General features: G+C 35.6%; 1 protein-coding gene across 1 annotated transcript in view; it reads right to left on the reverse strand.

The window, feature by feature from the left end:
- Positions 1-13,525, reverse strand: part of LOC123534807 (uncharacterized) — a 29,222-nt gene extending 15,697 nt beyond the window's left edge. Inside the window, exons 1-4 of the mRNA XM_045317239.2 lie at positions 13,380-13,525; positions 3,423-3,587; positions 2,892-3,075; positions 1,720-2,566 (exon numbers count right to left, since the gene is read on the reverse strand). Of these exons, the coding sequence (XP_045173174.2) occupies positions 1,720-2,566; positions 2,892-3,075; positions 3,423-3,587; positions 13,380-13,450 (1,267 nt within the window). The 5' untranslated portion in view covers positions 13,451-13,525. The remainder of the gene's footprint in view (positions 1-1,719; positions 2,567-2,891; positions 3,076-3,422; positions 3,588-13,379) is intronic.
- Positions 13,526-15,378: the final 1,853 nt, after the last annotated feature.

A 15,378-nucleotide genomic window follows, 5' to 3' on the forward strand; every position in this document is an offset into this window, starting at 1 on the left:
AGATTGGATGAGAAATGTTCGATTTAAAGTGCGGACAAGCTATGTGATAGACAGACAGAAGTCTCCCACACCACTGTGTGGTGGGAGACATAATTCCCCTCCAAAATCATATTTTTTTTACATATTCAAAACAAAACTCTTACATTAAGACCTATATCAATGATGCAGTCTCTTAAAACACAAGACAATGTGTTTTCATGCCATTTTCTTTCCGACTGTAACATATTTATGAAAAATACTAATCTATCAAAATGTGAATTTCCCCTTATTTCAGTTGTCACCATGCGATTTTTCCCCTTCTAACAGACCCTGCCACCATTCCTCTAAAACTGAACAAGAGCTGTCCATAAGACAGCCAAGCTCGACTATTCGAAATATTGTCACAGAAGCAGGAAATTATTACCCAAAATGTTAAATATCAAAAGAGTTTTAAGTTCGAAACGGGACATAATTTGATCAAAATGCATATCAGAGTTATGGGACTTGATGCTATCAACTAGTTTAATAACCCCGAAGAAACATGTTAAGTTTCAATTCCATATCTGCATTAGTTTTGGAGATAGTAACTTGCATGTAAAACTTTAACCAGAATTTTCTAAGTCCAAAAGGGGGAATAATTTACTCAAAATACATGTTAAGAGTTATGGAACTTGACCCAGTAAGTTGGTAACTGACCTAAAAAAAGAATAAATAAGTTTCAAAGCTATATGCCTTTTGGTAATAGCTGTATGTACTTGCACGCAAAACTTTAACAGGATTTTCTAAGTCCAAAAGGGTGCATAATTTGCCCAAAATACATGTCAGAGTTATGGGAATTGATTCTATCAACTAGTTTTATAACCCCGAAGACACATGTGAAGTTTCAATTTAATATCTGCATTAGTTTTGGAGATAGTAACTTGCATGTAAAACTTTAACCAGGATTTTCTAAGTCCAAAAGGGGGCATAATTTGCTCAAAATACATGTCAGAGTTATGGGACTTGGCCCAGTGAGGTAGGTAATTGATCTAGAAAAAGAAAAAATAAGTTTCAAATCAATATGCCTTTTAGTAATAGCTGTATGTACTTGCACGCAAAACTTTAACCAGAATTTTCTAAGTCCAAAAGGGGGCATAATTTGGCCAAAATACATGTCAGAGTTATGGGACTTGACCAGTGAGGTAGGTAATTGATCTAGAAAAAGAAAAAATAAGTTTCAAATCTATATGCCTTTTAGTAATAGCTGTATGTACTTGCACGCAAAACTTTAACCAAAATTTTCTAAGTACAAAAGGGGGCATAATTTGGCCAAAATGAAGGTCAGAGTTATGGGACTTGGTGCTATCAACTAGTTTTATAACCCCGAAGACACATGTGAAGTTTCAATTCAATATCTGCATTAGTTTTGGAGATAGTAACTTGCATGTAAAAACTTTAACCAGAATTTTCTAAGTCCAAAAGGGGGCATAATTTGCTCAAAATACATGTTAGAGTTATGGAACTTGACCCAGTGAGGTTGGTAATTGACCTAGAAAAAGAATAAATAAGTTTCAAAGCTATATGCCTTTAAATGATAGCTGTATGTACTTGCATGCAAAAACTTAACCAAGGTGTGACGCCGACGCCAGGGTGAGTAGAATAGCTAGACTATTCTTCGAATAGTCGAGCTAAAAATAAACCCCTGCAAAATAAAACATCATCAGATCCCTTTAACAGCAGTTCTGTTCCATTCATACTTACCTCTAAGTGTGAGATCTTTGCATGTTGCTGCCTTCCCTGTTGAAGATATTGCAAGTGAACTTTTTGATTCTTTCCCTGGTAATTTTTGTAATGCATCTGTTTTGAGATCAGTTTCATTAGCTGGAATATTGCTATCAACTTGCACATTTTCCTTGTCCATATTTGCAAGTTTACTATCATCTAAGCCATTATTTTCCCTATCTTCCACAATGCTATCATTTTGATTGTCTTTTTTCTTTCTAGTTCTTTTCGCTTTTACTTCAGTGTCCTCAGATACATCGGTTTTCTTCTTTGTTTCAGATTTCCTTCTTACTTTTTCATTTTGTTTCTTATCAACCTCATTTTCTTCATTTTTATCACCATTAACATTTTGTTCTACATTTGACCTAGGAGTAAGCTTTCCTTGTTTTGATACACTACCTTTAGGATTTTTTCCAGTTTTAGGAGTATTAGAGTCTTTAGTACTAGAAACATTTTCTGTATTCTGATCTACCTTTTTCATACTACTTGACTTTTGTTCTGTATCTGGTGTGGAATCCTTTTCTTTTGACTTCTTGTCTTTTTTGTCTGACTTTTCATTACTGTCGGCCTCCTTTTCAGACACTGACAATTTTTGTTTATTTTTAGTTAGTTTTGTGTCTATTTTTTCCAACTTTTTATCCGTCTTTGGAGATTCATCTCTGCTTTTCGGTTCACTGTCCTCCTTTGGTTTTCTTAATCTTGTTGGTACTTTTTGTGTCTTTTGTTTCTTTGTTGCTTGCCCTGTTGGTGTTTTCTCATCTTTACTTAAACTCGTCTTCCTTTTCTTCTGAGGTCTTTCTGGAGTATTCTCAGTTTCTCCCGGTAACTGAAAACAGTATACTGAAGCTGCAAGTTACTGAGAAGAAATCAACTAAACTCACCAGTTGGATATAATGCTTGAAGTACATTTGTATGAACATGAACATTTTTAGTAGCATGAGCTAAATAGGATTTTTAAGCCTTTTAAAACATATTGGAGAAAATCCAACATCAAAGGACACATAATGGAAATAAAACAACAAATAAAATATGACAGATTTAGAAACATTATTTGCAGATTTTTATTAGGCTGAAAATTTGTGTTGTTCAAAGACCAATAATCATATCAATTTACCTGTCCAGTTTAAGTTTAAATCATTTATAACACTAACCTGTGGTGTATTTTCATTAACCAGTCTCAAGTCTGTTTTATTTTTAGCATCTGTTGTTGTCTCCATATTTTCCACTTGTATCGGCACCTCTGTCGCTTCTACCAACAATTTTGCCAGGCCTTTCTCCTCTTCACTTGTCATTGAATCAGGAACTTCAGTCCCAGCTCGCTTCCAAAACAAACACCTAAAGTAATAGAGGTATAAAGAATTCAATAAATGTACAGGTTGTGTATATGTGTACAAAATATATACTTTTTATAATTTAGTTTTACACATATGTCTGCTAAAAAAGTTTTATTTCATCAAGTGACTTTGGTTCCTAATGTAAAGTTGTAGATTACGGTTTTGCATGAAGGTGGAAATAACCAACCTGTATCATACATTGTATATATTATGGGTCAATGAGCCATGTACATCAGAGAAGATTGTGTGGCACTGGCAATAAATTGTACCAGTACCTTCTTACCAGTATGTTTCTTTCCCATCCCTACCAATAGCTTTCAAGAACTGAAAAATAATGTGTATACGTACCTGCTGCTGTTTGTAATTTTTCCAAGTTCTATTTCATCATCTTTGTATGTGAGTGTGACAGTATATTCTGTCTCAGACGAGTTCCAATTCCCCTCACAGAAGATAACTAACTGGTCTTGAATTGGCACTGCTAAATGGTAGTAAAATGCTCCAGTTTCCTTTCTCCTAATCATTGAAAAAGAAATAACAACACTTAAAATATAGACAGGAAAATTTCAAACTATGTACAAAAGGTGTGCCAATTGCCATCACAGCTTATTGCAAGACCAAGATGTTTGTGATCGTCAAGTGGTATTTAAATACTGAAGGTTAATGAAAGTTGGACTATAATATTTCTAAAAGAGAAAACCACGACTTCTGTTTTAGAAGGATTAATAAACCTTAAAGCTACATACACAGCAAAAACAGCTAGGTAAAGTTCTTTGCGCAAATGCAATGTTTTGTTCACAAGAATACTTTCCCTTTGGTCACATATTATATGACGCATTTACTGTTCTAAATAATGAACCCCTGTTACCTCCATCGATAAAACTAACAAGAGCTGTCGGATGACAGCGCGCTCGACTATTCGAAGAATTGATTGAAGAATGGGGTCAAAATATTTCTACAGATATTCAGACAAAAGAAAAAAATACATTAGACAAACAATGTTCCTGTATTTGTGGATTTCGATAAGTCTTGCACTAAATGTGAATGTGTGAACCAATTTCAAAGTCCAAAAAAGGCCACTGTTCAGCCAAAAGAGTTGTCAGAATTATGTACTCTTGCCTACAGATGGAAATCATGATGATAAACAATTGTTCAAAGTTTAAAAGCCATATGTCAAATAGTTTTGACAAAACGTGGACTTGTATGAAATCAGAACCAATTTCCAAGTCCAAAAAGGGCAATAATTCAGCCAAAATATACGACAGAGTTATGTACTCTTTCCTACTGATAGAGACTATCATAATGAACAAGTGATAAAAGTTTCAAAGCCATATGTCAAACACTTTACACAAAATATGAACTGGTACTAAAAACTTAACGAAGATTTCTAAGTCAAAAGGGGCAATAATTCAGCTAAAATCCTAGATGAAGTTATGTACTCTTGCCTATAACTGGACATGGTGATGGTAAACAGGTGTTGAAAGTTTAAAAGCTTTATCTTCAAAGACTTTGTCAAAATATGAACTGGTACAAAAAACTTAACCCAGATTTCTAAGTCAAAAGGGGCAATAATTCAGCCAAAATCCTTGATGGAGTTATGTGCTCTTGCCTATAACTGGACATGGTGATGGTTAACAAGTGTTGAAAGTTTCAAAGCTTTATCTCAAAAGACTTTGTCAAAATATGAACTGGTACGAAAAACTTAACCAAGATTTCTAAGTCGAAAGGGGCTATAATTCAGCCAAAATCCTTGACGGAGTTATGTACTCTTGCCTACAACTGGAAATGGTGATGGTAAACAAGTGCTGAAAGTTTCAAAGCTTTATCTCAAAAGACTTTGTCAAAATATGAACTGGTACGAAAAATTTAACCATGATTTCTAAGTCAAATGGGGCCATAATTCAGCCAAAATCCATGATGGAGTTATGTGCTCTTGCCTATAACTGGCCATGGTGATGGTAAACAAGTGCTGAAAGTTTCAAACCTTTACCTCAAAAGACTTTGTCAAAATGTGGACTGGTACGAAAAACTTAACCAAGGTGTGACGCCGACGCCGTGGCGAGTAAGAGAGCTCTACTTTTCTTCGAACAGTCGAGCTAAAAATGATCCCCTGTGACCTCCATCAGTAAAACTAGAGTTTCAGGCTGAAAAAATCATTATCAAGTTTCATAAAAATATATGTCTCACAATTAGACATCAACTACTTTTTACTATCGGGGAAAGAAAGAATGTTTTTTAATAACATGTCAGCTTTTTTCTGACGTGTTGTGAATTTACAGTTGTTGTCAATGCTACCAACTGGCAACACAAGTAGCTCTATTATTGCAGACAAAAATACAAATGAGCAACAAGAGTGCCAGAATGTCACAATATACGCCCATCACAGCAAATTTCTTTACTCTAGCACCTGTATTTGCAGATGGAATTTTAATTTTGTGGTTGTTTAGTAATCATTGTAATTCTTTTGTTTTTCTAAGTCCACAAAAAAACTCCTTGACAGGTAGAGATACCTTAAAATACACCTAAAATTGGAAAGTAACATCTATGTTGTACCACAGAAAAGTGGTCTTGGTTTTTCCCTACGGTCAATTATAAAAAAGTTACAATATAAGTTATTTATAGCAACAACTAAGGGAAGTTAATCTTTAAAAAAAAATCCAAAAAAAAAAAAAATTGTAAGTCCACACAAAAATCCTTACCTGGTAGAGATTGGTCAAAATACACCTCAAAAATTGGATGTTTACAACATGCATGTTGTACTACAGAAAAGTGGTCTCGATTTTTCCCTACGACTAGTAATGAAAAAGTTACAATATAAGCTATTTATAGTAACAACAAAGGGAAGTAATTCTAAAGAAGGGAACTATGCATGACACTTCGTCACATGATGGTGTATAATTGTGCCAAGTTACATCAAAATCCCTCCATGTATGAAGAAGAAATGCTTCGGACAAAGTCATTCTTGTATCTGACCTTTGGCCTGTGTGTGACCTGGACCTAAGACCCGGGGACCTGGTTCTTGCGCATGACACTCCATCTTGTGGTGGTGAACATTTGTGCCAAGTTATATCAAAATCCCTCTATGCATGAAGAAGAAATGCTCCGCACAAAGTTTTCATTCTTTTATCCTTTGACCTCTAAGTGTGACCTTGACCTTAGACCTAGGGACCTGGTTCTTGGGCATGACACTCCATCTCGTGGTGGTGAATATTTGTGCCAAGTTATATCAAAATCCCTCCATGCATGAAGAAGATATGCTCCGGACAAAGTCATTCTTGTATCTGACCTTTGGCCTTTAAGTGTGACCTTGACCTTAGACCTAGGGACCTGGTTCTTGCGCATGACACTCCGTCTTGTGGTGGTGAACATTTGTGCCTAGTTATATCAAAATCCCTCTATGCATGAAGAAGAAATGCTCCGCACAAAGTTTTCATTCTTTTATCCTTTGACCCAGGGTTCTCACTAGCAATTTCAAGTTACAGTCCTGGGACTCCCAAAGCTGAAAAAGCTGCAGTCCCAACTACTGACTAGACTGACGGACAGACTTAAATGTTTCATCAAAACACAGGCCTCTATTGTACTGTCAAATTAAGTGTAGACCAACAGACATTTTGTAATCACAATTCTTCATCCAAATATTGTTAAGGTGCGATGAGAAGGTAAAGGTAAAATAGGTAAAATGTAGTCAAAAATTTATGTAGGACAAAATCACCCCTGCACAACACCTCCCTCCCCCCTCTCTGCCCCATCCCTGCTGTTTCTTATCTTCCTGGACAAAATCCCCCTGTGAAATTATCAAGGTGGACAAAATTCCCCTTGTAAAAATATCAAGTTAGAAAAAATTCCTGGTGATAATTTTATCTTTACCTTTTTATTTCAAAATGGAAACGTATATAAACATACAGTGAAAAGAAAATACAGGAACAATTACTGCTTTTATTTTAATATTTATTAAAAGTTAAAACATTCGGTCTAAAATACATTAAGAATGCACAGTATTTCTATGATCAACATATTAACAAATGCTTCTTCAGTAACATCATTGATTTTGCAGAAAAATAATCACGTTACTAAGACTGGCATCGACAGCATCTTAAAATTACTCGGACATTCATTCCTAATTATCACTTCTAAAAATGTTTTTTAAAACTGCCTGGTAATTAGTACGTGAAACAAGAGCTGTCGGAGGACAGCAACGCTCGACTATTTAACAGCCTTGTCGCTTGAATGAATAAGAAAGTCGAAAAAGGGGCATAATTTAGTAAACAAGAGCGCCGCCATGCGGGGCAATATACGCCCGAAGGCTTACATCATAGGATTGGAGCAAAATTTTAAGAACTTGACTGTTGTAGCCCCAAAGGACTGGAACAACAAAAGGGAAACTTCAAAAAACAAATCTAAGTCCACAAAAAAAAAAATCAAAGTCTACAAAAAAATCCTTATCAGGTATAGGTATGTAAAAATACACCTTAAAATTGGAGGTACCATCCATGTTGTACCACAGAAAAGTGGTCTCGGTTTTTCCCTACGGCCAATAATAAAAAGTTTCAAAATAAGCTATTTATAGTAACATAAAAGGGAAGTAATTAAAAAAAAAAAAAATTATTGTAAGTACAAACAAGAGCACCGCCTTGCGGGTGCTGACGCTCATCTGATTTTTTTTGTGTAATAGAAATATTGTCCTACCCATGATTTTCTAAGTCTAAAAAGGGCCATCATTCTTGCAAAAAGCAGGATAGAGTTATGTTTCTTGATGTACAGTGTCCACTTATGATGGTGAAAAACTGTTGCAAGTTTTAAAGCAATAGCTTTAATAGTTTATGAGAAAAGTTGACTTAAACATAATACTCAACCAAGAAAATGATTTTCTAAGTCCAAAAGGGGCAATAATTGTTGCAAAAAGCAGGATGGAGTTATGTTGCTTGCTGTACAGGGTCAGCTTATGATGGTGAACAAGTGTTGCAAGTTTCAAAGCAATAGCTTTGATAGTTTAAGAGAAAAAGTTGACCTAAACATAAGACTTAACCAAGAAATCTGATATTTTCTAAGTCAAAAAGGGGCCATAAATCTTGCAAAAAGCAGGACGGAGTTATGTTTCTTGCTATACAGGGTCAACTTATGATGGTAAACAAGTGTTGCAAGTTTTAAAGCAATAGCTTTGATAGTTTAGGATAAAAGCTGACCTAAACATAAAACTTAACCAAGAAAACTGATTTTCTAAGTCCAAAAGGGGCAATAAATCTTGCAAAAAGCAAGATGGAGTTATGATTCTTGACGTACAGGGTCTGCTTATGATGGTGAACAAGTATTCCAAGTTTCAAAGCAATAGCTTTGATAGTTTAGGAGAAAAGTTGACCTAAACATAAAACTTAACCAAGAAATCTGATATTTTCTAAGTACAAAAGGGGCCATAAATCTTGCAAAAAGCAAGATGGAGTTATGTTTCTTGCTATACAGGGTCAGCTTATGATGGTGAACAAGTATTCCAAGTTTCAAAGCAATAGCTTTGATAGATTAGGAGAAAAGCTGACCTAAACATAAAACTTAACCAGGCAACGCCGACGCAGACGCAGACGCCGACGCCGACGCCTACAACCGCTCAAGTGATGACAATAACTCATCATTTTTTTTCAAAAAATCAGATGAGCTAAAAAGAGATCTGCCAAATAAAAACAAGACCACTGCAATGCAGACCAATATACACAAAGCAAAGTCATATATGACCTTTGACCCTTAAGTGTGACCTTGACCTTGAAGCGAGTCATCCAGAACATGCGCTCTGCACATCGTTACAATGTGGTGAACATTTCTGCCAAGTTTCTTTGAAATCCTTCCAGCAGTTCAAGAGTTACAGAGCGGACACGAAACAAACTGATATGACTTTTGACCCCTAAGTGTGACCTTGACCTTGAAGCAAGTCATCCGGAACATGCGCTCTGCACGTCGTCTTGGTGTGGTGAACATTTGTGTCAAGTTTCTTTGAAATCCTTCAAGGGGTTCAAGAGTTACAGAGCGGACACGAAACAAACTGATATGACCTTTGACTCCTAAGTGTGACCTTGACCTTGAAGTGAGACATCCAAAACATGCGGTCTGCACATCGTCTCGGTGTGGTGAACATTTGTGTAAAGTTTCCTTGAAATCCTTCAAGGGGTTCAAGAGTTACAGAGCGGACACGAAATTGCTAACGGACAGACGGACGGACGGACGGACACCAGCGTCATAACATAATACGTCCCTTTGGGCGTATAAAAAGTAAAATAGGGTTATGGAACCTGCATAGTGCTTATCAGCTCATGACAGTGGACAAGTGTATGAAGTTTCAATCCATTCCCATTAGTGGGTACTGAGATACCAGCTTACATATAAGAATTTAACCCAAAAACTCCTAAGTTGAAAAAGGGGCATAATTTTGTAAAATGCAAAGTTGAGTTATTGACCCTTTGCACTGCATGTCATATCATGACAGTGAACTAGTGTGTGAAGTTTCAATTCTTTCCCATTAGTGGATACTGAGATACCAGCTTACATACAAAAACTTAACCAAAAATTTCTATGTTGAAAAACGGGCATAATTTTGTAAAAAAGCAAAATAAAGTTATGGGACCTGCTTTGTGCATATCAGATCATGACAGTGAACAAGTGTGTGAAGTTTCAATCCATTCCCATAAGTGAGTACTGAGATACCAGCTTACATTCAAAACCTTAACCAAAAAATTCTAAGTCGAAAAAGGGGCATAATTTTGTAAAAAAGCAAAATAGAGTTATGGAACCTGTGCAATGTAAGTCAGTTTATCACAGTAAATAAGTGTGTGAAGTTTCAATCCATTCCCACAAGTGGTTACTGAGATACCAGCTTACATACAAAACCTTAACAAAAAATTTCTAAGTCAAAAAAGGGGCATAATTTTGTAAAAAAGCAAAACAGAGTTATGGAACCTGTGCAATGTAAGTCAGTTTATCACAGTGAATAAGTGTGTGAAGTTTCAATCCATTCCCACAAGTGGTTGCTGAGATACCAGCTTACATATAAAAACTTAACCAAATCGGGACGCAGACGCCGATGCGGACGCCGACACCGACGCCCACGCATGGGCAAGTCCAATAGCTCTACTATTCTATGAATAGTCGAGCTAAAAACAATCGGAGTTACTCCAAACACTACGTAATCCATCGTTAACAATTAGAAATTGTCACCTATGCAATCACGCCGACAATCACATGTATACATTCGAGTTAATTATACATATGCAGCTTATCTCTCGGTGTACTGTAAACGGGCAACGCTGATTGGCTATACCCGGCTACCAGTGACAAGCGAGTGACTCCCCCCACATATTAGCCTTGTGTATTCACAGGTTTATGTAATCAATTAATTTTCATTGCGTCTCACTGCAGAAATGTGCATCCGGGGACTCCCAGAGTCCCAAGCTGCAATAAACACGCGTATACCGGGACCAATTATGCGTACAGGGACGCCAATTTCGGCGTTTCCGAGAACCCTGCTTTGACCGCTGTGACCTTGACCTTAGACCTAGGGACCTGGTTCTTGTGCACGACACTCCGTCTCATGATGATGAACAATTGTGCCAATATTCATCAAAATCCGTCCATGCATGAAGAAGATATGCTCCGGACAGTCATTCCTGAATTTGACATTTGACTCTAAGTGTGACCTTGACCTTAGACCTAGGGACCTGGTTCTTGCGCATGACACTCCGTCTCATGATGGGGAACAACTGTGCCAAGTTTCATCAAAATCCTTCCATGCATGTAGAAGATATGCTCCGGACAAAGTCTGCGGACGCTGCCCGCCCGCCCATCCGCCCGCCAAGGGCGTTCCCATAATACGTCCCGTTTTTCAAACGGGCGTATAAAAAAGAAAGAGAATCACAGATTTTTCAAAACTTCACAGTCAGAGCGATCAAAACTTCAGTTTCAGAATCCTCCTGTGAGAGTTCAATGCCAGTGAAAAATTGTCTCTAAAATGACATATCATAAAATAAAACATTGCTTGTTTTGCTTGTGTATATGACATCCTGCTTGTCTCTGAGGGGCATCCCCTTTGTTTTTGAAAAATCCCTATATTTAAGACACTGAAAGGGGGGTTTTCCCCATTTTTTTTTATTTCTAAAATACTGTATGCCCTTTTTCTCGTTATTCCGAACCTCTTAACCTGTACTTCAGTTCTTGTCAGTAATAGATTTAAGTTTCAATTTAAGAGTTTTTGCTCCAGTTTGATAGTCCAACATTTGAACTTAAAAAAATCCCCTGAAGAAAAATGCTAAGGATTGTCAATGAATAATGACCCTCAAACTCTGACAAAGCTAGGTGCTTTCTCGTTGAACCAAGACTTCTGATCATTTGTACTAGCTTAACAAAAACTAAGGCTTTTTTAAAATTAAAAACAGATATATAACTGTTTGCGTACAAAAATGTTTTACAATATATTAAAGTGGTTACTGTTTCTAATAAGGTTATATATTACCCCAGTGATTTTAGATTTATAAACAAGTTTTGTGCCAAAATTTTCTGTTGTGTATATTTCTATTTTGGCAGTAACTATGATTACGGTACCGTAATCCTAGCCTCTGATTCTAGAATTACGGAATTTCCGTATTCCTAGACAACCCTTTGAGGATAAGCTAGGATTATTTACGTAAGTATTTAAGAGGCATCAAATGTATGTTTGGACATACATAAATGGTGTTATAAACTTACTTATGTCATTTAAAATAGCGTTTTTTTCATGGCCTTCTTATTATTTGGTGTTATTGATCAGTCACTTTGGGTTAGTATAATCTTAAACGATATATTAATGGTGGCACGCGGAAATATTATAGAAATCTGAGGGTCAAAGTTTCTATACTTTAAATTTTATGAGTTGTTTATACTAAATATATTTATTAATTTTTTTTTTGAAAATTGGCAGACAAACGAAGAATTATATTCTTAATAATAGCTCAAAAGAATTTTAAAAAATATACTTTCAATTTTTTTTTATTTTGCCTGTCACTTTAGATTTCCATGCGTATAGAATCAGACGAAATCAACATCCGTATATGCTTTTCTTATTTCGTTTTCGTTATTTTAAGTGAAAGAAGTAAGTTTACAACATCATTTATGCATGTCTTAACATATATTTGATAACTCTTAAATACTTTCGTAATCCTAGTCTATCTTCAAAGGGTTGTCTAGGAATACTGAACTTCCATAATTCTAGAACTGGAGGTTAGGATTACGGTATCGTAATCATAGCCACTGCCTTCTATTTTAATGTGATTTGTGAATAATATTATATTTTCTTTTTTTATTATCTTTAACAGTCATACGGTTTGCCACAACATGCATATTGGATCAATAAGAATGCTCGGAATTGTGAAAAAGAGGCATATTTGTTTTCATCTGGCTATTCCAGAAAATATCCCCTATTTCCCCACCCCTTGTGGTAGAACTTTTTTTTTTAAAAAGAAAATTATCCCCTCTCCTGAAGACATTTTCACCACCCATTTCCCCCTTCCACACCCCAGTTACCTCAAAATACCCCCTCCCCTTCCTTAAAATGAATACAGGCTGACTCGGACCATGGCTGATTCGGACCAAATTTACTTGGCTTATTCGGACCAAATTGTTTAAGTTTTCCTGACACTGATGTCATGAGGAAAAATAAAATGTATGAGTATTAAGTTTAATCTCTGATGCAAAGAATAATTAAAGTCCTTATTTAAATGCATAAATGATGCATTATAGTTTGTCAAAACTTCTTACCTGCTGGTACGATGTATATTTTATGTCCTTACTTTAAGTTAAACCTCTTTATAAGCTATAATCAACATTATTTTCTGAAAATTGCTTAACCATCCAAAATATATGGTCATTATTGACTATAATTTAAATCAAAGTTTGTGGTTTGAATCAGCCAAAAATATATCGTCATTATCTACTTTTATTCAAAGTATGTGGTCTGAATCAGCCAAAATATTTGGTCCGAATCAGCCATGGTCCGAATCAGCCTGTTTCCCTTAAAACCCCCCTCCACATCTGGTCCCTTCAAATAACCCCCTCTCCTCAAACTGTAAAATCCCCCTACCCTCCTCCAGCTTAGAGCAATGCTTTTACACATACAAAACACCACCACCCCATTCCAAAAAAAAAAAACTGCTTCCACATGGGGGCGGTGGATAATATTTCTGCAAATTAGCCTCGGCTATTCCAACCGATTTTGCAGTCATTTTTTAGAAAAAATCTGGGGTTTCCGTTGTCAGTTTAAAAAGGAAAATCCCTGCAGACTCGACACATAAAACAAACCTGTTCAATGATACCGGGGGTGAAGTCACATTTACAATGCAATAAACTAACAGCTCTGACTCGGATGTCATTGTTTGTAACAAAACACTTCTTTATTATTGTTGAAATTTCCGCAATTTTGCGCGCATTTCTCATTTCCTGTGTCAGTTAATTCAACACATCCATGGTAATTGCTGTAATATAGGTTAACGACCTCTATATTAACAGCAGTACCCCGCGTAGGTAATGAATGATTAAATCTCAGTACTTCCAAAGAAGTATAAAATACATTTTTATAGCTCTTTGGTACTTCTGAGCATGTGTATGATATGAAAACCATATATAGCCGGTAAGTAAAACAAGTTTTCTTATCAAAAGTAAAGATGTGGATTCTAATGTTACATAATAATAATAATAATAATAATAATTTCTTTATTTTACGAAGGTAAACTCATTATGCAATCACATAAGCAGATACAAATGAAATCACATATTTACAATGAGGCTTTCAACAAGGTAGAAATTAATTTTTTTTTTAAATGCATATTAAAACAATACAATATAAAAAAAGGTAAAAACGCATTTGATCTGAGCACCTGTAGCATTATGATTATGCAGTGCAGACTTCATCAAATAAAAGTTTTTTTTTGTGACTGTATTTGAAAGAATTCACATTCGCTGCATTTCTGATAATAACTTGTATAGAATTCCACACTTTCATTGATAAAAATTTGAAAGATTGTTTCATATAATCTGAATTGAGTAATTAAACCTTGGGAATTTGATCTTAGGTTGTATGACTTGTTGTCGGAAACAGTAATCAACTGATTAATATATTCCGGGGTGGAACCATGTAGAGCCTTAAACGTCATTACAGCTATATGTAATTTATGTCTGTTTTCGACAGAAAGCCATTTCAGTTCTTTAAACATAGCAACAGAAGAAATTAACAAAGGTTTTGCTAATATCCATCTAGCAATACTTTTCTGAAACACCGAGACTTTTGAAAAGTAAGTTTTGGGAGCAGTACACCAAATTATCGCACCAGTAGTCAATAATCGGAATGATGTAAAACATTTGTTTCATTCCTAGTGTAAAAAATTTTGAGATCTTTCGTAGAAGTGTAAATTTGTTAGATAATTTAGATCTATAAGAAAAGGAAGTGGCAAGGGGTCCGGTAACCGAACCTCTAGACCCGGCGTCCGGTAATCGATATACATGTACTATTATGTATTACCAGTGTATACCATAAGGTAATTGCTGGTAAAAGTTATGACAAGTTGCCGTTATTACGTAAATATTTAATACTTAATATTTCATTTATAATTAGCTCTCACTCGGGTCCGAGGCATATTGAATATATGAAATTTTAACAGCGATTTCTGGTAGTCACCGTTATTTATTTACTGAAGAAGTAAAACGAATTCAACAATTCATGAGCACAACCCATGTCTTAAATACTAACAAAACAAGAATTATTAAATACTTCTCTTTCCTGTCATATTTACTATGTGTTAAAAACGAGAGCAAACTTTTGAAATCATCTCAGGTTTCTAAAGATACAATATAGTCTCCTCTTAGTAAATAACATTCTCAGTATTCATATTGATTACCGGATCCCTAGCCACCGTCATAAGAAAAACAATATTGTTTTTGAAAAACATCATCCTCCGAAAATGCTCCCATGAAAATTGCTGTTGAGCAATTACGCGTACATCTGCATCTGCTGAATACTCTGCGTATGTAGACATTGACGCAGTGATAGTGGTCTAAATCTTCTCTCCAAGCAAAAAAAAAAGAAGAACATATACTAAACCCAAAAATAACTACCACATCCTTATGTGTCTCATTGTAGCCTACAATATTTCACCGCAACACGGAAATATATTTTGGATATTTCACACTTAGTAGTCACTTTATCTTTAGTGTAAACAGTCAGCCAAGAAAAGGGTTAGGTGGCGAGGGGGCATGTATGTACAACTCCGACCGAGTGAAATTCAAGAATAAGTTTGGAAAACAG

Source organism: Mercenaria mercenaria, chromosome 1 (genome assembly GCF_021730395.1).
Source record: "Mercenaria mercenaria strain notata chromosome 1, MADL_Memer_1, whole genome shotgun sequence".
Classification (NCBI taxonomy): Eukaryota; Metazoa; Mollusca; class Bivalvia; order Venerida; family Veneridae; genus Mercenaria; species Mercenaria mercenaria.